General features: G+C 40.6%; 1 protein-coding gene across 2 annotated transcripts in view; it reads right to left on the reverse strand.

The window, feature by feature from the left end:
• Positions 1-11,241: 11,241 nt before the first annotated feature.
• WNT2 (wingless-type MMTV integration site family member 2) overlaps positions 11,242-22,776 on the reverse strand; it is a 41,736-nt gene continuing 30,201 nt past the window's right edge. The window contains exons 5-6 of one of the 2 annotated variants that reach the window (XM_012721083.1): positions 15,538-15,660; positions 11,242-13,890 (exon numbers count right to left, since the gene is read on the reverse strand). In XM_012721083.1, coding sequence (XP_012576537.1) covers positions 13,889-13,890; positions 15,538-15,660 — 125 coding nt within the window. In that variant the 3' untranslated portion in view covers positions 11,242-13,888. Of the gene's footprint in view, positions 15,661-22,776 lie in introns of both variants that reach the window. The other variant, XM_004676971.2, reaches the window with a different exon arrangement.

Raw genomic sequence — 22,776 nt, forward strand, 5'->3', positions numbered from 1 at the left:
AGTCAAGAGCCACTCTTCTCCTTTGCAACTCTGCAGGTCTGATTCCCCCAGGTCATCTCTCACACTATCGTACCGCTGCCCAACACAGTGTGACAAGCACCAGGCGCCTCTCTTCTTCAAGATAAGGAGGGATCTTCAGAGGAAAGTGACTGTCCGGGAGCAGAGCATGAGAGCTCCCGGAGCCCACTGCCAGCCCCCTCTGCCACAAAGGGGAAGCCCTGAGACCCTTGAGAAATGAGAATCACATCGTGTCCAAAATACATCTCAACCTCTTAGGGCTGTCTATAGCCATATAAGGAGCTGGTCAAGAGCTATTTATCAGAAAGGTTCTTGAGGGCAAAGAGAACCTACAGGGCACTTCAATTAGCTGAACAGTCCCTGGTTCAGCTCTGGTGTGTCTGCAGCTGTCACCAGGAGGGGTATCAGTTATTCAAATGGCACTGCTATTGTAATTCATATGCATGGGCTAGAAAGATACCCTTTTCCCTCCAGCAACTTTGAGCAACTTTGCCCATATCTGCACAGGGTCTTGGACCCCAGGAAAAGGTGAGGGTCTAAAATCAGTGAAGTTATAGGAAGGAGATGTTTTGATCACCTTATCAAAGTGTCAAAGAAATTTGCCAGTGGTTGCTGGTCATCCAAATAACCTAGGTGATCCAAATAACAACAGAGAGTGTGAGTTATGGCTCTTCCCCAGACCCCTATTTCTCTGCCTTACCCTGCTGTTTTATTTCTAATAGTTCCAAACCCAAGGGACTCCACAGACTAAGCCTGAGCTGCTGATGTGCTGTCCCACCACCCTCAAGTGCTTTGGTGTCATTCCCGCCAATCCAGCCATTGTTCTATTGAACATGTTACTCTCAAAACCAGAAGACTTGGCCTAACACTATGCAAACTCACCCTTCATGCTGACCATCCCAGTCATCTTCCTTTGCCCTAACTCTGTCTTTTACAGCAAAAGGATGATTTCAGAACCACACGGTGCGTTTAGTTGTCATGTCCTTCACTACTCTTCATTCTGAATCAGACCCTCATCTTTCCTTTAGTTTCAAACCCTTAGCATTTTGAAGAGTGAAGGTCAGCTATGTGATAGAATGTTCTTCAGTTTGGGCTTGTTTGATATTTCCTTATGATTAGTTGCAGGATGTGTCTTTCTTAGGACTATCCCCAAAGCAATGCTGTGTTCCTCAGTGTATCGTATTATGCAATGTGTTTTTGACTTGTACACTTACCAACAATGAAGGCTTCGATCACTCTGTTAAGATCTATCATGTGACATCCCCCAGCCCTTCTAATTTGTAAGTATTTAGGGGGAGGACTTTGACACGCTGTAAATGCCCCACATATCTATGTCTTCAAGGACTCCTGAATTCTTATTTATTCATAGATTATAATCTTGCCATCATTATTAATTTTGATGCACAAATTGTAACATGTTTGACTAGAAGGAACCCAATCAATCTGGCTCCATGTCTTTTTGACCTGATCACTTCCTTGCTTTATTGCACAAGACATTTACTTAAGTATATTTTGAATTTTCTTTGCCCCTAAAAGAAGACCTGGTTTCTTTAGGTGGGAAACAGATAATACTTCCAGAACTAGCATGCTTACTCTTCTGTGTGTTCTAGGCATTGCTGTGTGACAATTTCTCTCTCCCATTCTCTCTTTCCACCCATGCCATTTTCACCACTGGGGCCCTTCTCTCTCCTCTCCTAGCTCTTCCTCTGTCTACTCCATTTCTGTTTCTGTGTCTTTATTTGGAAGAACTAACTCGGAGCAATAAGCAGCCACACAGGAGCTGCCTCTTTTGCCCTCTCTCTGTACCCAGAGAAAGACTGGCCTATGGTGGGCAGGACAATAGACTCACCATGGTCAGACCAATGCCTTAGGGACACCGGAGAAGATTACTTAATGACTTAAACATCTGAATATATGTGAATCACCCCCAAACATATGCAAGGATCAGGATGAATGCCTGCTTACCATTTCACTCTGTGAGGACAATGATTCTCACTGTTTTGTCTTAGTCCAACTTTTCTGGGCATTGATTTTTCAAATTCTTTCTTTTCTTTCTTCTCTTTCCTTTCTATTCTAAGAAGGAAAATTTGAAAGACCTAACTATCCCACATCCTAATTTCTGCTCAGTTTGAAGAGCTGCATCCAGAGTATGTCTTTGGATGTGCCCATTTATTCCCCTCCAGGTTTTGAATGGCACAGGAGTTAACGTGAGCTGGCATTCCGCACAGTGCTCAAGCACAGTTTAGTGAGCCTTTCTGTTCAGTCTATAGCCCAACTCTTTGATTTGCCATGACAACATGAAATATAGCCCTCACCATGTAGCTACTTGATCCCGTTTCTCAGGGTCTCTGTCTCTGCCAACCTTCCCCCAGGTCCTTTTCACTTCGGGCTTCTTTAGTGTGGCTACTCGCACTCCCTCCATCCTCGAACTTAATGAAGTCTTGAGATTCCTTTTCAGTGACACATATGCAAAATTTCTGCCTTCTACACCACCTCTCCTGAATACACTTGGATCCTATAAGGCTTCCCAGGAGGGGAACTGTCTGACGTCTGGACAACCAGTCCAAAAGTGGGCTAAAGCCTTTGACATGCTGGTGAGACAGGCTTAGTTTCTTTCTCTCACTGAACCAGAGGAGAGAGAAGGAGAGACAGGGTGTGGGAAGTGTGAGGTCATGATGAAGAGTTGGAGCCAGCAGTGAACTTGGGTCATACAGCACTTTAAACAAGTGAAGGAAGAAGCTAAGAAAGAGGAAGGGGTGACCCACAGAGAAGCAGAGGGGCCATCAGAGTGTACCAAAAGTGGAAAGATGTCTCTAACATCTTTCTGGAAACGAATGTCAGCTTAGTCAAAACCCAGTTGTTCCTGTCTGGAATTCTTTCAGGGCTCTATATAGCCTTATAATAAGTCCCCGCCATGTGTGTGTGTGTGTGTGTGTGTGTGTGTGTGTGTGTTTGTGTGTGTGTGATTTTGAAGGATTGTTGTTTGTTGCATCAAGAGTCTTCCTTAAACATGTTTGATGACTTCTTTTGTCTTCAATACCTTTGAAATGGAGATTGTTCTCCTGTAGCCTGGGATAAAGGTTAGAATTCTTGTCATCCCATAGTGCTGTCTCCTAGATGTTTCAATAATACCTTTGTTAAACAAACCATCCTTCTTTTTAGGCCAGTGTCCAACATGAAGATATACCATCTTTTTCCTTGTAATCCATGGTTAGTGGGTATTTTTCCATATTCTCTAATAAAAAAAGAAACTATCCTCCCATTCCTTTCCTTGCCATCATTCTGGGCAACCTCAGTGTCCACACAGATGACTCACATACCAGGTCATCTCTACAGTTCCTTGACCCATGCATTCCAAAAATAATGAAAACAACATATAAAACATAATTAGTATTTTATAGCTTAGGAAAGACTTTCCCAGTCATAATCTCATTTTGTTTTGATTTCTAAATTCTACTATCAAAGCCAAACCATACACTCATCCCTTTGTAACTATATTTCCAAAACTAGGATGCTTTACTTTTCCTTCCATGAAGACAATCTTTTTTCTATGTTAATTTCCCCCAGTAAGTCTTCTCTTAGGATCCATGAGAACCTTTGTCTTTACCTTACTTGATCTCGTAGGCTCCCAGCTCCCTTCAGGTTACCTCCTCAGTTCTACCAGGATCCCATGGTTGTCATTGAAACGATTCCTGACCAGCATCAGAGTTTCTCTCAGCAGTTGATTGCTGCTGCACTCAACTACACCTTGTTTTTCTTCAAGTCTTGCTTATCACAAACTTCTGTTCTTGCTGCTCAACCTCTTACCATCCATATGTCTCTATCTATCATTGGTCTCTTGTCTCTGTGTCTCTCATTCATCTCATACGGACACTTTATGCCCTTTAAAAATGTTTTACTAAATCTCTGTTAACAACTCATCTTCATTTTCTTCCAAATCTATTTTTTTTTTTTTTTTTGCTTTAAGTGCTCCACTCTCCTCCAGGATATGACTACATCACTAATTCCTCTTTCTTGTCTCTATTTCATGTCCCTCTTTCATTGAGCTAAGTGAATGGTCAAATATTTTCATACATATATATATACCACTCTTCAATCTTGCCTCTTCCTGAAGCTGTCATGGAGTATCTTCTTATCCCCTCTCTAGACTTCATACTCAACAATCTGTCTCTGGTATCTTTTCACACATCCCCTCTTCAACCCTCCAAACTTTGTTCTGACAAAACTAGCTTTTTCAAAGGAAAAAGCTGATTACTATTTCCAATCTGACCACACAACTCTTGGAACTCTCTTCTTTTGGCATCTTAAGTTACTCTTTTCTCATTTGCTTATAGGAGTGTTGGTGGTGGTTTAGCAACACCAGTAGTTATAAACAATGGCAGATTTTAATTACTACTAAGAAAAACAAAGCTAAGCAAAAGAAGAGAACCAGAGTGCTTGATGTTTGGATTCTTCTTTACCACACAATCTATGATTATTTCCTATGGCTCAGAATGGCTCCTTGGTCCCTGATTGGTTATTTTAAAATCAAATCTTTTAGGAAAAGTTTCTGCAATTCTTTGGGAGAATTTGATTATACATGATGGCAGCAGGGAAAAGACTTTACTCAGATGTGACCATAAGTAGAAACTCACTAAGTTTTTAATATCAGTGGTTACATTTTAAAATTTCTGGGTATCATTTTTATTTCTTTTGAAACTAACTTTTAATTTAATCTTTTCTTTCAAGTATTATGTCTTAATTCTATATATGTTTCATTTTATTTTATTATTTTTAGACTTTTTTTTTAGTCAACTCTATAAAATCTATAACAATTTTATTATCTGATATTCTTGAGTCAAAGTCTGTGGTTAGTTTTTTCTATGCATTCTCAATAATTGTGGCTTATCTGATAAACTGTTTTGTAATTTTGGATTAGGAACTCAGGTTTACTGAAGCTTTACAGTATGTTTGAAAAATGTGATCCTCAAAGAGATTTCATTCTTTCATTATAAATCATAGGCAACTCAATCTTGAAAGGGTTTTTATTTGTTTAAAAGTCTTAGAGGGATTAATTTCTTGCCTGAGCCATTCCAGAGCATTCAAGCTATATAAATTCTAACATCAAACTAAGGTGAGGAGAATCTGGTAGCTGTAAAAGGTTAAAGATGTACATTTATTTTGATTAACCAATTTTTCCCTACCCCAACCCCTCTTCATATCATATTAGTTCCTGATTAATTCTTTCTGCTGGAATCTGATTTTTCTCTTAATGACTGGTTCTTTGAAAGTTTTGATTTTATGACAGAGAGAATGGGATGTTGTATCCTAATTCTAATTCCTCATTTTGGGAAGACCTAAGACCGTATTGTTTAAACTGATGGGCTTTAAACTGCAGTCTTCTAGACAGGGAAATTAGTAAACCTTTACTTTGATATCAAAACTTGAGTTTACAGTTTTCTCTTCATTTTAGGCCTTTGGAGTTTTCCTGTATTTGAGAATGGGGAAGGAAAAGGTTATTTATACTTCTCTAAGAATGCTCATTTTATCTTATGTAGAATTTCTAAGAGTTTTGCAACAGGAGGCTTTTTTTTTGGGGGGGGGGATATGTAGTCTGTCATATTATAAGAAATAGAAGTCTCATTTAATTTACTTACATATTCAATGCTGTTTCTCTAACTCTTGAGGAAATATTTGGTAGATTATAAATTATGCCAGAAATTTGTTGACGAGACAATGAATTAAGAAATGAAGTATGCATTATTACCTCAGAAGATAGCTTCTTAATCTCTAGGTGGCATTTGTAAGGGTGAGAATTTTAGGTGTTATACTAAAAGGAAAATGGAATTTGAAGATGAGTGATTGCCATTCAATGTTATCAATTTAATCAATCTGGGGGTTTTATTCTGCTATAATTATTGGAAGGAAAATTGCTTATGTGTCAGAGAAAAAGGAAAATTGCTCTTGGATACCATCTTACCTACTTATTGCTAAAAAAAAAATGAATATCGTCTAGGCAGGATTATACTCCCTATATCTTATTTATTTATTTGCTTTCTTTAATGATCACCTTCTCCATCTCTTAGCAGCTTTCTCACAAAGTGTATACCAGGGGAAATTTATTTTCATCTTGAATAAGCATGAATATAAACCTATTCATATACTTTCAGAGTAATTGTAATAAAAATTCGCCTTCTTCATCACCCATCTTTGTTTTTTTAAAGATTTATTTATTTATGCATATAGAACTGGGGTATAGTCAAGAGGTACAGGGACAATGAGAGGCTTCACCAGAGACAGAATGGAGAGCAGGACAGGAAGATCAACGAAGTACACTGCTGAGGGGAGCAGTGGGTGGGTCAGGAGAGGTCTACCATGCAATGTGGGACACCTCCCTGGCTGGGGATCAAACTCTTGAAGAGGCTGCTTCTAGCATCATAGTGCTGTGCTTTAACCTGTTGCGCCACCAGGGAGGGCCTCCATCACCCATCTTTTAACATTCCATGTAGACAACGATTTTCTCTCCATCCCCTATATTTCTCAAATATTCATGTAAGGACATGTCCTGGCTCTCTTATATTCTGAGAAGACTTTCTTTTGGCTAATCTCTTTACTATCAGAACAATCTCAACTATAAGGTTGGACTAAGTGTGAAGTAAACTGGAGCTGAGTAATGTCTGCTTAGAAACAGCACCTGCTTCAAGATCAAAAGGTAGAAGAAAGATCACCTGTTAACCCTTGAAAGATCTAATAATTTGGGGCTATACAAATCTTCCCAGTTTGCTTCTAAAGAGAAAGACCAACCATACTTCCTATTATACAATTAAAATATTATGATTACAAATGAAAAATTATGATTGCAAATAGATCTGTATATATACATGCATGTTGTGCTTTTAAAGATATTTTAAACACATTATTACATTTAAATACACTTTTGAAAAATATTTTTGTGGTATTGTTGCTAAAATTTTAACTACATTCCTTCTTCAGTGTAAGAGGGCAAGACTATTATGAAATTTAAAAAAAGTTGCCATTTTAGCCTTAGTAATCAATACTGTTAATGTCAGAAAACACTTAAATCATGATTCACTCCATGTTTGAATTGATACATAATATTTTTGAATCATCAATTGTGAACTGACTTTTCAATGACAGAGAAAGTAGTTTCTTATGATCAGATATTTCAGGTTTTCTAGGAGAATCTCAAATCTTTTTTATTTTAAATGAAATACTTTTCTAAATGTGTAACTAAAGGTCACTTGCTCTCTGGTAAAGTTTTGTTAAACTTCTACCTACCTATGTTTTCCTGCCTGGATCATGTATAAATGACATCAGAAATCCTTGAGTAGTCCATATATATATATATTTTCCATTGGAAAAATGTGGCTATGGGACCACATTGTCCAATAGCCCATTGGACAAGTATCCCTCACTGCATTTTAGTTGGAGGGAGTTCTGGTATACTAGAAACACAAGTTAAGAGACAAATATCCTGGCTCTGCCCCCTTAAAACTTTGTATGATCTTGGGCAAATTACTAAATTTCTCTGAAACTTGCCTCATCTGAAAACAGAGGATAATCTGATTTAGATCTGAGGGTGGTTCTAAGGACAAAACCCAATTGTGCATGTAGAACAGCTTGTAAAGTAAGTAGTAAAGTACACATGTTTGGTGTTAGCCCTCCCAGAAGGCCCTCAGCAAGGGCCTGTCTGTCTTAATCACTCTTGCATTTGCAAGTACGTAGCAGAGTGGTTGCCTCACAGGAGATGCTCAATCCAGACTGATTGAATTAATAACTGTTCTTCCCTGAAGATGATTCAGAGAGTCTTGCTTACATCACAGTCTGAACCATGAAATTTCTTTTGTTTCCCTCTGAATAAAATGTAGAGATTGGAATAAATTGTATACATTGTTCTTTCTAAATATGGTATTCTGTGACTCCATGAATCCTCACTCTCAACTTTCTAGAAGTATATAACCTCACTACTCAGTTGAAATATCATTTCTTTATGACAGGAAAAAGTAACTGTTCAATTACTTTTTGTTTAGTTACATGCCTACAATATGAAAATCAGAGGGATTATCTTGACCTAATCATTCAGTCAGTTCAGAAAATATAAAAGAAAATCATCAGTGAATGAATGATTAAGAATGGCCAGAAGAAGCATTCAAATTCATTTGTCTGTATAGACAGTTTACTCAGGTTTTCTTATTCCAGTCTCTCAGCCCTTATAGAAGAGGAACATTTCTCATCTGTGAATCATGCTTGTAATAAAAATCTCCAAGGGCTGGTGTAAATATTTTAAAAAATGGTAGTGCTTATTTTCATGAGAGTTGCTGAGAAGATAAGGCATTGCTTTAGTTACAGTAATATATAGGAAAATTAAACCTGTACTCCCTTCTTCTAGTTCTACTTTTACTCTGGGAATATTTGTCTTAATGAAGCATGATTTTATAATGATGACTCTGAGTTCAAGGCCTTTCATGAGGTCTTCATCATTACTATTGGAGAGTAATGATCAAGGGGTGGATGCCAAAGTTTAAATGGGAAGTAGACTTTTGGAGACTCCAATTCACATTTTGTTCAGCTGGTGTGTGACCTCCACCTGTGTAACATGAAACCGCTAAACATTTACAGATGGGTTTGCAAAGCTCCCCAATCTCTGCTGAAGTAATGGGTGTGAGCAATTCAGTGGACTGGATACTGGATGCATCTTCGTCATTTAATTATTTGAATTGGGTTTACGGGCAGTAATGTGATTCTTCTTGTCTGTGGATCTTAAAAAAGTCTGTTCAATGCTATTAAAATAGGATTGGGTAGACTGGCTGGGGAAATCCAGGCCTGTGATTCAATTACAGGGGCTTTCACAGGGTAAGTAACTACTTGGAAATTACAAAATCAAGTTATAAATCCAAAAATAGTCTAAAAAGCAAATCGATGTGTTGATGAGATTTTGACCTTGCTTTATTATCTAGAACTAGATAATAGCATCAAGAGCAGATAAAGAATCATCATCTAAGTGATTGCTTTCTGCTCTTTACTACTTTAAGGGATCCTGGAAAAACTGTCAAGAAAAAGAAAAGAGACTTTATAATTCTTTTCTTTTCTTAGAGATTTATTTATTTATGCATACAGAACTGGGGTACAAGCCAGAGGTGCAGGGGTGGTGAGAGGATTCATCAGAGACAGAGTGGGGACCATAACAGGCAGATCGACGGAAATACAATGCTGAGGGGAGCAGCGGATGAGTCAGGAAAGGTCTGCCACGCCATGTGGGTCACCAACCTGGCCAGGGATTGAACTCATTCTTCAGGGGCTGTGATAGTCATAGTGTTGTGCTTTAACCTGTTGCACCACCAGAGAGGGCCCTCTGATTCTTTCAGCTAGTTGTTATCTAGTCCCAAATTCTCCACCCAGCTGGGCTATCCTTGCTTTCTTCGGTGAGGTGTCTGTTCTTTCTGTACTCTGTTTCATCTTGTATCTATCATGTGCTCTTTCCCACTTCTCACTAGCATGTATTGAACAGTACTTTGCTTTGCTCTACTAAAATATCACCCAGGCAAGGTTAGGGTTACCTGCAGTAGGGCCAACTGCTAGTGTATATGTGTTGGCGGTGGGGGATGGAGATGTGTTTCCATAATCAATTTGAAAGTGATACCCACTCTGGCTTTCAAGTCCCCACTGTCTGTGCTTGAAATAGACTTTCTCTGCTTTGCAGCAGCCCCCTTTATTATGACCTTCTCCTCTGTCCAGAGAAACTCAAACACATTCAACTATTCTATGCAGGGTAACAGTGCTCTCACTCTCCACCTTCCAGACCATTTCCTAGGGACTTTTTTTTTTTTTCTCTGAGTGTTATAAAACTGAGGCGTTCTAAGAAAAATTCTGCCTCTGGCTTCTAAAACCACATTCCACACTGTTGTTTCTCTTGTTTCTCTTTGTAAATCATCCATCCTTCCTTTGATTGCCCCCAGTTAGCAACCATCCCCCAGGAACCCAGAAGCCCTATACTTTCCTATACATTCAGACCCACAGTGTAGATCCAAGTGAATTTCAGTCCTCAGGCCTCCTCTTGTTGCTCTCCATGATACTCCTACAATCACACCCTCCTCCAAAAGATTCCTGCCCACTAGTCTGATACATGAATAATGTGTCATTAGCTGAATCCCATTAGGCTTATACACCCTGTGAAGTGTTCCTAAACTGAAAATGACAGGAAAATATAAGGCTTTTATTTCAATAGAGTACTTACCCCAAGTGTTAGATCACTGAATCCCAACCAGAAACAGTTTCACTATTACCCTTCCCCACTGGGGATTTTATGTCTGGAGACACTTTTGGTTGTAACAATTGGGGAGCAGAGAAGATGTTCCTAGTGATTAGTGGCTAGGGACCAGGACTTCTTCTAAAGACTCTACAAATGCACAGAACAGCTTTCACAAAGGATTAGATAATAGGGAAATTTCATTGACAATATCTAGGCAAAAACACTTGAAGGAAAATGTCCTTTGAAGAACACAGAGAGATATGTTACCATATCGTCTTCAGATCATCCAAGTGAAATAGTTCTAGAAAGAATGATGGAGTGTTAGAGGGATAGCAAGCTTCCTGACTATGGGGCCATCTTGGGGGTACTGAACTGCTCAGTCAGGTCACCCCAAAACATAATTCACTGGGCAAAAGAAAAGAGGGTGCATGGATTTCTTTTGCTGGGGGAAGATTTGATTTCCATTTTTGTTGCTTGTATATAAGTAGCACACACAATTAGGATACAAATATTTCAATGTTGAATCAAGCGATACTGTATTTCTAGACAGGCTGAGAAAATGCCATTTCAGGCATGAACAAGTACTTATGTGGAAAGCAATAATTCAGAAAAGTCAATGGAGGGGGGCAACTGGTTGCTGCAGAGAGATATTGAATTAACAAACACCACAAAAGTATGCTGGCACCAACAGGGGCAAGCAGTTCCATGGTGACCACAGGAGAACACAGGGTGGAAATATGGAGTCATTTCTCAGTTCAGAATGTCTTACCCATGAACTTATAAGAATAGTTACAGTAAGATAAGTCAGTTGACGTTCCTGAAAATCTTTACAGTCTTGAAAGACACCTCTTGATCAAGTTGTATTAAATGTGGTCCTGAGAAAGGACAAGGGAATAGTTCCCATAACCTGCAGGGATTTCTTTTCACCAGAGGGTTTGGCAAGACATTTAAAATAACAAAGTCAGCACTGAAAATTCACTTTATTATGTTTTGATTTCACAGAAAATGTAGACTTGTAAATAACAATAGTTCTTTGTAACAATCTGCGTGACACATTTATTAGCTTGTGGAAGTGGGAGGTTTGGTTAAACAGGAATCCATGTGAATATTAGAAAAAAAAACTAGAACTGAAACAACTATGATTTAGAAAAATAATGATCATGTTTGGCTTTACAAACTACCTGTCACCTCACTGATCCTTAGAAAAATGTAAAGCACATTCTCATGGATGAGTGAGAATTTTCTCTGCCTAGGTAAGGAGAAGGTCAAAATAAGCACGACTTAGCTGTCAGCTTACCCCAGCGGATTGCTTTGCAGAAGGTCAGCACAGGCCTGACAGAAGCAGTTTACCAGCTTTGGAACTGGTGAGATCTATTTGTTAAGAGAACAACCCTTGCTCTTAGGATAAGGAAACCCAGGTTGAAGTGCGGTAAATAGACACAAAAGAGTGGTTCTGGTCCACTGGACGCCTCTCTGAGCCTTTATTTTGAGAGCAGGCAAGTGGGGAGGTGAATGTTCTTCAGCTGAGCGAGACAACACCAGCCCCGAGCCAACCTTTAATAAAGGAGAAGTAATAACAATATCCAGGCCTGAAAATGCCATCAAGTCCAAGCACATGCTTGGTCATGTTGGCTGCTTCCGAGTGAGAGAACTGCTTTAGCTCTTGTAGAGTTGATGTAAGATTCCTTAATAAGTTAATAAGGCCAAAAAATGTCCATGTGAAGCTGGATTTTCTGACTGTAAAAATACCTCTTTTAAAAAGGAAATGTAGGTTTTTTAAGCTTTGTAACGTTTCCAGTATAAAGGAATATGGTTCTGACAATTGGAAACCCCTCGTAAGAAAGTTGGCTGCCTCTAGTAGAGATACACAATGGGGCTGCAGGTTCTGGACAATGCCTGGGCCTCTGGGCCTCCTCTGGAAGTAGGAGCTGGGAGGGGACAGGAAAGCAGAAGCTGAAGGAAGAGTAGAGGTTACCAATAGAGCTGAAAAAGTGACTCGCCACCTCACCTCGCAACCTCACCTGGGTTTTTGAGAAGGGTTCTGCAACACTTTCCCTCGCTCCTCCTCCCATTACCTGACCCTGTGGAGACTAAATTGCCATTTCATTGCTCCACTAGGTTGTTTGTTTCAATCTGGTAACACCCATATAAAAGAAGAGCAGAGAGCCAGTGTCCTGGGGTGCCCTATGTCTCTGCCACTTCTGTCCCGAAGCATCTGTTTCAAGTAACATGCCAGGGCCCCATCACTGAGCTGAGCATGGGGATTTTGTGCTTGAGCGGAAGCCGTCTGAGGGGATAGAATGTCTCTCATGGCAGGGTGTTAAGTCTTCCAGAGTGAGAGGGGCTGTCCAGTCTACTGTAATGAGAAAGACCTCTGACAAAGTGTGTTCACAGAATACAGAGGAGATCCGTCAGCATCACAGACCAGTTTGTGGTCTGTGCAAAACTATTGAAGAAAACAACCCATTTGCTAAGTCTCAGGCATGTGCAGATTACATTTTTATTGTAGGAAATTTCAGCAGAACAGTCAAGATCTTCTATTGTGTAGGGATATTTCAGATTTTGTAGAAAATAAAGTGTCATCTTGGACTAGAAAACTTTGTAAGATTGTTATTGGGGGAATTTGTGAGGATGTCTCACTGGAGTAGACTCTCATTATTCTGTTTTAAGTAGCTTGTGCTATACAGTTCCTTGAGTTCTCAGATAATGAAGGTTTAGCCTATATTAGGATAGTCAGATACTGATCCTCTATCAAATCCTAAGGAAAATGAGTTTCAAATGATTTCGCCTGTTTTCACAATTTTTTTTTTCAAATAATGAAGATTTTCTCTTTTAGAAGTAAAAGCAGATAAAAGTATCTGACTTTCTTATTTTGCTCCTTCAAAGGCTCACCCACTGCCACTTGAGCTGGGGGTCTCCCTTACCTGCAGGGCAATGTATGCACATTTCTATATGGCTGTGGCTTGCCCCCTTGTTTCTTATCAGAAAGGACCACTTAAGTGTAAAAAGTTAGGTCATCTCAGGGGTGAAAGAAAAGCCAATAATGAATATCCCCTTAGAATGCTAAAATTATTTAGGTTCCACCAAATTAATTCTGAGACCAACTAATTTCATTTAATAGCTAAAGTGCTAATTTTCTCAGGTACTTTTGGTCCACAGTCCTATTTAATGGAGCGCTGGGGTAACGGTGGTATCTGTGGAGATTCTTTCACCTTTCTTGGACTCAGTTCCCCTGGAAGCAAATTAGGGGGAGTTGAGGTGTCCCTTAAAAGCCTTTCCAAGTCTAAATACATCCATGGACTCATGATTTCACAGTTCTCCCAGAAGGAAGAAGAGTTTGAGGGCCTGGAACCACTGAGAAAGCCCCTTCATCACAGCAGGCTTTGGTGTGACTAAACTGAGCCCACAGTTCTGATCTTCTCACCATCCCAAGTTGCCCCCACTCTCTTGCTCCATAGATTCAAAAGAGGAAAGAGCCACTTAGGAAACATCAGCTAACCCATTTTGGAGTTCAAAATGGAGGAAAGGAGAATCCTGTCGTTTTTTAAGAGGACAAGGGTGCACATATTGATCACGATGAGATGCTCCAGCAGGCTTTTCCCACTGATCTCAGTCTAGATGTCCTAATGTAAAGCAAGAATAGAGGTCAAAGAATCAAAATGAGCAAGCGTCAACAGTTGGACATCAGAAGTTTGTATTGAAATGTCCTGTGAGCTAATGGAGTTTTGTGAACAGTTCTGTTTAGAACACCAACCTAAGTGTAAGAGAGGATGAGAAGTAGCTTCATCAACTTCACCTTTCTTTCATTAATTTGCAAAGTGGGCCAGGCAGCCTCTTCAATTTCCCTGGATGTTTCGCTTGTGGCAGGAGCTGACCACAATTTACATATTGATGCTCCCATAATTACAGCTAGGACCCTTAAATGTAATCTCCAAGTTAAGATTTGTTTGTAACATAATATGCCCGGGTTACTAACTTTACACACAAAGCCATGTGTCATTTGCTTTAGGCTATGGTATCTTGTCATCCTGAAGCCTCAGAGGTGCTGGAAGGGTGATGGGTACCAGCAGAGATTCGCCTGCACACGTGGCCAACTGATTTCAGGCATCTGCTGATGGGTAAAGGCTGGCCACAACTTAGCTCTGGAAAGATCTCTGTCAGCATTTTGGTCCTCTGGTCTTGTCAACCTCAAAGTTTGCATTCCCAAAACCATTTCAGTTACAAAATTCCATGGGCCACCTGCATTATACCAGACAGAAATTTTATTCCTTCCTTTTTTTCTTATCTGTACAGACACATTTTCTAATATTCCACTCACTAAGTTATTTTCCTCTACTTTCACCCAATAGTTACAGAATCCTGCCAGATAATAAATCTTCCTTTTAATGCCCTCCAGCTCCTAAGTGAGAGAAAGTCTTATTCATTTCTCCAGGTTATTTTCTCGAGGGGGCAGTAATGCAAAGCAACCATTTTCTGAGATTTTTGTTTTTTCAAAGTTTCAAAATTATACCAAAGGATAACAATTATGCCTTCTCACATCAGATTTTAATATGATAATCAGCTTTTAATATGGTAATAAATGCCTGGAAAAAAATGTGTTTTAAACTTAAAATTTATTGAAAGCCATCCTTCTTTAGGCAATGACTAATTACCCCAGGAGGTAATGGCTGTGAAGATCACTTGATAAGGCATAAGCTTTGCTTGGTCTTTTCAGGAATAAAAGTTAATTCAATGGCAGTTGTGTTTGCTTTCTTTACTTTTCCCTCCACATGGAAGTATGGAATTTCTTATTTGTGCACATTTGTAGTAAGACACAGAAGGTTCTTTTGAGATACTCTTACTCCCTCTGGTCAACTGCTCTACAAAAAGGAGACTTCTAGATGGAGACATTGATCAAGACCCATATCTCCATGTCCTCTAACAGCCTTGTCATGACCAGAAGAAATGTACTCCAAAATGCTGGAAGTCAGAGAGAATTGGGCATGCTTTGTGTATAACATGTGGCTCTAGACCTGGGCCCTGAGGGAGGGAGAAGGGGCTTTTATTGAGACAAAGGTCACATGCCTTGGAACGATCACCCCGAGAGAACCCAAAGGCCCAGTGTTCTTGCAGATCCAATGGATTCGTTGGCAGAGGGAAGGTGAAAGGTGACCTCCGCTGGGGTCATGTGGGAGCTGCCCAATCGGCATTCTTGGGGGCCTTGCACGTGTGCACATCCAGAGCCTCCAGGCAGTCCTGACAGCGCACAGCACAGCACCAGTGGAACTTACACTCACACTTGGTCATCCGGGTGACCCGGGAAGTGTCATAGCCTCTCCCACAGCACATGACCTCACAGCTGTCCATGCCTCGGGAAGTCAGGTTGCACACACGGCCTGCTGTACCCAGGGAGCCTGGAAGACAAACCAGGATGCTGTCACTGAAAAGGTGCAGGGAGACTGCAGCATGTCTTGGAGGAGAAGAGTCATTTTCCAGCACAGGGTTCTGGCCCCACCTGCTCACAGCTGAGACGTGCACCCATTCTGAAGACCCACGGCAAGTGACCTCCCTCGTGGTGAGCCACAGCCCATGATCATACCCAGAGGGCTAGGTCCAGCAAGAATGGACGTGAGGTTTGAAACTGCCTGGGCCAACCTAATGCCAGCAGTCCCACTTCCGAGTTGAGTAAAGTTTTCAGGTTACCCTTACCCAGGCTTGGGCTGATCAATCACTGAATTGGCAAGGCCAGAGCAGAATGAAAGAACGAGCTATCCCAGCACCTTCTTTCCCAACCTCAAACCACATGAAGAAGCAGTGGTCAAGGTTAGTGCTCTCAAAACTTGTGACATGTTCACCCCTCAGAAGGGAAGGAGTCTGTCTTCTCAGACCTCATTACATTGACTTATTAGAAAGAGAGAACTCTGGTTCTCTCATTTGTGGAAAGGACATCATTTGTGGAAGCTTCTGAGAAAAGACAATACACAGCCTAATTCATCCTTGTTGCTGTAGTCTGAGGCACCTGGTTGAAGCCAGGATCCTTGGCCTTTGATGAACAATATTGACATAAAACACCCATTAAGAATTACCAGTGGGGCCCTCCCTGGTGGCGCAGTGGGTTAAAGCACAGCACTGAGAAGCTAAAGCCACTTCCTCATGAGTTCGATTCCCGCCTGCCCCGGAGGTGACCACATGGCGTGGCAGACCTCTCCTGACCCGCCCGCTGCTCCCCTCAGCAGTGTACTTCGTCGATCTGCCTGTTCTATTTCCCATTCTGTCTCTGGTGAATCCTCTCACTGCCCCTGAGCCTCTGGCCTGTACCCCAGTTCTGTATACACAAATAAATAAATCTTTAAAAAAAAAAAAAAAGAATTACCAGTGGGATATTGCATTAGTTAACTAGGGTGTGGCAAATGGTAATTCATATTTATGTATTTGTTTCTGAGAATCTTGAAGTAATGAAGCCCCTTAATTTGTTCTATTCCTGGAAAAGCACCTGAAATTCTCTTACAAGACAACTATAACCCAAAAGCCAAATTTAACAGGCATTTTTGGAGAATCTGCATAATTTACAAAGATCCTTTCTTCTTCTTTCTCTTACATAGAGGTGGGCACCTGGAAGCCATATTGAACAACATCATTCTGTTCTGTTAGTGGCTGCTGATTGTACCAGGGGCAGGCATCTGGGTCATCTTGGGCCAATCAGGTAAATTTCCTTGGGAATTTGTAATTTTAATGGGGCAACCACTCCCACCAAGTATACACTCAGTAGTCCTACCAGCCTTTAGTCTGTGAACTAAAGGAGGTTCACACAGAGAAAAGAAAAAGGCAGATGTACAGAGACAGCAAGGCCGAGACACGGGAGGAGAATGCTGCTCACATCCCAGGCTATTTTCTGGTCCTATTTCCAGTACTCACACCTGGCGGCATTCCAACCTTTGGATTCTTAGAGACTCTGTATCCTTGTAATCATAAATATGCCCTTTTGCTCAAATTACTCTAGCTTCTATTACTTGCAATCAACAGTCTTAAATAATTGACAAACCTAGATAAGCTTAACTCTTTATTAAAAAAAACAACTGATAAGGGCATGAAAAAGACAGTGACAACTCACTTTCAGTTCTTCCATTATTTCATTAGGAATTTCCTCCTTTTCATAATTGCTACAGTGACTCGTGACTCCCTGTTTATCACAATCCCCACTGTGTTCAAATTATCTCCATAAATGTCATGTTGCCCTGCCCGACAAGAATGACCAGGGAAGCAGTCAGATTCAGTGGAGCATGGGGTTAAGAGGAGGAGAGGGTGGGGCAGAGCTTGCTTAGTGTGATCAGGCCACTACAGCAGGAAGGCAAGCAGAGGAATTTCACGGGGACAGGAAGGATGGCAAGGCTGGGGTCAGGGTGGAGCGTGGGTCAGCCAGGGATGGCCCCGCTGAGGAGCAAAGGGTTAGAAGAGGCAGCGGTGAGGCTGGATTCTGCAACACCAGGACAGTGCTCAAAAGCACTGATAGTGCAAAAAGATTTACAGCCCAAGTCTGTTTCTTAACAGCACACCCCTTATTTTTTTCAACAAACATTTAGTGAACACAAAGATTGTGTAAGTCACTGTGTCGGTTGCTTGGAGTCTGGGTGTTGGTGGCAGTAAAATGAGCATTCAGTTCCTCTTCTTAAGAAATACATGGTGTAATGAAGAGAGGGAATATGTAAAGAAATCTTTTCACTACTCCCAGGACAACGGTTCCATTTGCTCAACACCTACTGTAACCTATGATAGAGTTTTATGCAAAGTACCCCTGAAGACCAACTTTGGAGGTAGGGTGAGGATATTTCAAACCTGAACAAATCAGGGGTCAAGTCCTAGCTTTGCCACATATCAACTGTGTGACCTTGAGCAAGTTAGTTAATCTCTTTAAGCTTCAGTTTCCTCTCAAAATTGGGATAAAAAACAGTTCCTTCCTCATAGGGCTGTGGTGAGAATGGAATGAGATAATTCATGAAAGCTCCTGACATAGTAAATGCTCAATAAATGTTAACCATTCGTTCACTGTGTGCCTAGGATGTAGTAGGCAATAAGACCCTACCCTGAGGAGTTATATTCGGAGCAAGTCAAGTGTATTATAATAATGGTGTTTATTAGTATTAATATTACAGTAGCCAGAACAAGCTCAGAAAAGGAGCTTCTACCAGCATGGTCTAGTAGAGGAAATGGTATCAGAGAGTTGATGTGAAGGACAAGTAGATTTGTAGGAAAAATGGGAAGCGAGACATTCCAGGCTAAAGAGAACCACCTACGGAAAGGTCAAAACATAGCAGATTCAATGAGGCCGAGACACAAGACATGTGTTAGCCAGAGTCTGGGAAAGCAGGTTGGGGCAGCAGGCTAGAAAGTGTTCCTGCTTTGCTATATTGATAGCTTACAATTTATTTTATTGCAGGCAGGGAGCCTCCCCAGGTTGGCAACCAGTGATGACAGGTAAGAGTAGTGATTTTGAAAGAGCAGCTTGGGGCAGGGAGGCTGTAGGATGAATCCAGGTGGGAGATAATGGGTGGAGACCCACAGAACAAACACACAATTGGCCAAAGAGGGAGAGTCGCTGTAAGATGGTGGTTCATTTTACAAGTGTCAAGTAGGAAAAGACTGAAAATGCTCATTTGGTCTCACAACGAAGAATCACCAGTGTCCTCGGATAACAGCAGTTTCAGTAGAATGATAGGGATGGTGCAGCACACAGACCAGTGACAGGGAGGAGAGGAAGATGGCCACGGAATGTAGGTCTTTTTGAGAGGCTTGAAGATGAAGCAGATGTCAGAGAGCACAGCTGCAATGATGAAGGCAGGTGAGGATTTTAGGTTCTTTTAGACCATGAAGTTTGCTAGGCAGCAGCAGTATCTGCAACTATTCTGTATGTTTTTACCGACAGAGTACAAAGTAAGAAAAGTTGTCTATGGTACAGATATGAGGGCAGTGATCTCCTTTGGGGGGGGAGGGGAAAGTGAAAAGGGGCATGAGGAAAGCTTCCAGAATACCAGACATATTCAGATTCTTAATCTGGGCACAGGTCAGATGGTTACGTCCATTTGAGACAGTTCACTGGCTTTTTGTATTTTAATAGCAAGACATAGAAGAGGGAGGAGAAGAAGAAGCCATACATGTAAAGCCAATGTGTTTGGAGGAGCAGAAAAATCTCAGTGTGGCTAGGATGTAGCGTTTAACCCAAGGGCAATAGACTATAATTGAGTTTTTACACCAAAGGGCAACACTGTGCTCCAGAAGAAAGGCACCGGAGGGGCAGGCAGTCCAAGTGACTTGCCCAAGATCACACAGCTACCAGGTGGCAGGGCCAGGATTTAAAGCCAGGTTTGCCTGACTCCAGAACTGATGCTGTTAACCTTGGTGATAGTTAGCAGAGGCTCTATCGAGGGCCCTGCTGGCCACAGAGAGCAGACTCACTGTTTCACTGGTGCTTACCATCTTTCCTGTCCTCTTCCTTATTTCATCAAATATAAAACCTGCAAGAGTAGTCCATGTAACTTTTTGGGAAGGGACCTTTTTTCCTCCAGCTCATGGAGAGCCACAGACAATTAAGACAGCTAAAGTTACACAAGAAAACAAACAGGGGTAGTTAACACGGTGTTAGAGGTTTATGCTGTTTTTCTTGCACTATATTCCTGTTGAATTTCAGTCATCTTTTTTGAGAAATGTTACTAATTTCTTGGCAATGCCAGGATGCATATCTTCCCAAGGTGTGTGTCCCAAAGGTGGTGGGTTAGTTCACCTTTCTAATCTACATAAACCAATGGCATCTATTTGTATTTCACTCAACATGGAGCAACTTGACCTGATCACTTTTCACACTCTCCTCCTTACTTAATTCTATCAATTTGACCCATTCCCAAAGCCAAACTGATCTTTATCAGTCAAATATTTGCACTCTATTGTGGTTTTAAAAAGCATCTTTGGTTAGTTCTAAAAAAAATAAAGAACTTTAAAAAGTATTTTTAACAATGACCCTACCTTGAGTCTCCTAAATGGATATTTTAAAAGGAAAAACACAGAGGTAGATGCTTTACACCTCAAATGTTTGCTTCAAAAATCATATTGCTTTATTACAGTATCTCTTACTGTGCTTTGACTTACACAGAGCATGCCAGAAAGGAGAGATGAGAAGCACCTCTTTTTACTTCCCTTTGCTGTTTGTTGTGAAGCAGCTCTAGATGCATGAGCTGAGTTCCATCTTCTCATTTACCCCATGCTGTGCATGCTTTTATGGGCTCATTTGCCTGGATCTGTGTCTGTAGACCCAGGTGACATGCAATGTCTGTGAGGTCTCCCTGTGAGAAGACGTGGGTTCATTCACGTCTACCGTTCCTCCTGTGACCCACAGGTTCTGGCCTCACCCTGACTCATTCACACAAGAGCAATCACATGTGTGGGGTGGGTGGGGGAGGTGGTGGTGGGGGAGGAGAGGGAGGAGGCTGAAGAAAGAGCGTTTTCAGATTACGTAAGTTTGGGACCACATAACATACTTTTGGTGGGGCAATGCTGAGGGAGCTTTACAGAATTGAACATCCCATCCCCAGAGCTATAAAATTAATTCTGGAGTCAGGGCTCCTGGTGCAAAAACATTTCTGTCTCCACCAACATGCATCTTCCTGACAGCAGAGAGGATGGAGGGCTTTTACTAATGGTTCCCAGACCCACGCCTCAGGGACCTAGAGGAAGGGCGATCTCGTGTGCACACACTCTGTGGATGGACCAGTGTCTCCTGCCCCTCCAGGCTGACAGAAGCTCATATGTTGACCATTAGGGCATAAAGCAAGATGCACTAAAGCCCCGTCATTCACAGCCTGTTTCTCCTCTGGTTGACTTACACGTTGTCATTAATGAAACAGATTTATTGAAGGGAGAAAAGAATGTTAAAGAGCAAAGGTTTTAGATTGTACATTCATCTACTTGCATGGTTTATCCTTCTTCACATTAATTTCCACTTATCTCAGATGATTTTATTCAATGTTTTCATATAGCTTAGAACAGTCTTACTGACATTTCCCATTATATTAGAAAATCCTATAGTGGAATTAAAGTTGTTGAGGTCAGACTTTTTAAGATGTTCCATATCTTGGAACATATGGTTGACTCTGCTCAACCTGACCAAATTAATTTCTCCCTGACCCAACTGCTCCCCTCTAATCAAACCATCTCTTGCTGTCCCATGGAAATTGCTTTCTGATGTCACAGTCATCTGACAGTTACTCTCATCAACTATTCTGGCCTTTCCTTTCACTCCTTTACATTGGAAATTTCTTCATCCTTCAAGTTTCAGGCCACTTCAGCACCTCCCATTGTGCTCGCTCCGTGTCTGTTCCAAGCTCAGCTGACCTCCCTCCTACTTCTCAAATACACATCCTGCAACAGGTTTCAAACACTGTTAAAATGTTTGATTTCTCAAGCATCTTTTTTCCCTAAGGACAAGGGAGGTCTAGGTCTTATGTTTCTTCTACATACTACATAATGTTCAGGTGGTCAACATGTATCTGCTAACTTATCAAATGACAAGTTTAATAAATCAGTGGTCATTAGACTTAAGTAAATGATAATCAATTTCTTAAAAATTAAGAGCACCTTTCCTTTCCTAACCTAGGATGCACTTCCACAGCTCACCTGGTTCTCAGGTACAGTAATGAGAGTGGAGTAGCTAAAACCTGGTTTCTATCCCATGGTTTCATGATTATGTAGAGAAAATACACAAGAAGTGTGACAGGTTTTAACACGATAGAAATTTGAAAGAGCAGGAGTCAGTGGTAGCACATTCAGGTTCTGTTACTGAAAACTTAGAGTAAAATTAGCCTATTCATTTATTGAACCATTGGAATCTTGGAAATTACTAAATTAAATACTCATATATTAAGAAACTCAGAGAAGTTATTTTGTCTGTAGCTACCAGCTAGTGATCTGTAGAAAGAGTAGCAGGTGATAATCGGTGCCACGAAAGTGCCCTAATCTGTGACACAGAGCTCTTTCCCTAGAAAAATGTGGAATGTATGTGTATGTGGAATGTGTATGAATCTTTAGAGATTCATTTTACCAACACAAAATAGGTTTCATGGGAAAATTTTAAACAAAATAAGTGATTCTGAAGTCTTTTAACATCATTCTTTTTCTTGCAACATATTAATAAGCAAATAGGTTTTTTCTATTTTCAAAAATCTTATTATTTTGAAGTTAGGAGATTTCAAAATGAGCAAATAAAAATTTTTTGATTTTTTTTAAAAAGGACTTTTTCCCACAATATTCACAAATCTGTCATTTAATTCAAATGAGGGCATATTTAGTGTTTCTTAAAAAGTATAGTAATTCTAACAGATCTATATACTGAAAGGCAACACTAACTTATAGACTATATATGTAACATAAAATAATATTAGATGTAAAACATATTTTTCTTACATCAACAATAAAATCATATGAACTATCCAGTAATTTCACTGATAGGAGTAAAGGAAAAAGGCCTCCCAAAGACTAAAAGAAAT

This window comes from Condylura cristata, unplaced genomic scaffold (genome assembly GCF_000260355.1).
Source record: "Condylura cristata isolate star-nosed mole 26May11 unplaced genomic scaffold, ConCri1.0 scaffold00005, whole genome shotgun sequence".
In the NCBI taxonomy this organism is placed as follows: domain Eukaryota; kingdom Metazoa; phylum Chordata; class Mammalia; order Eulipotyphla; family Talpidae; genus Condylura; species Condylura cristata.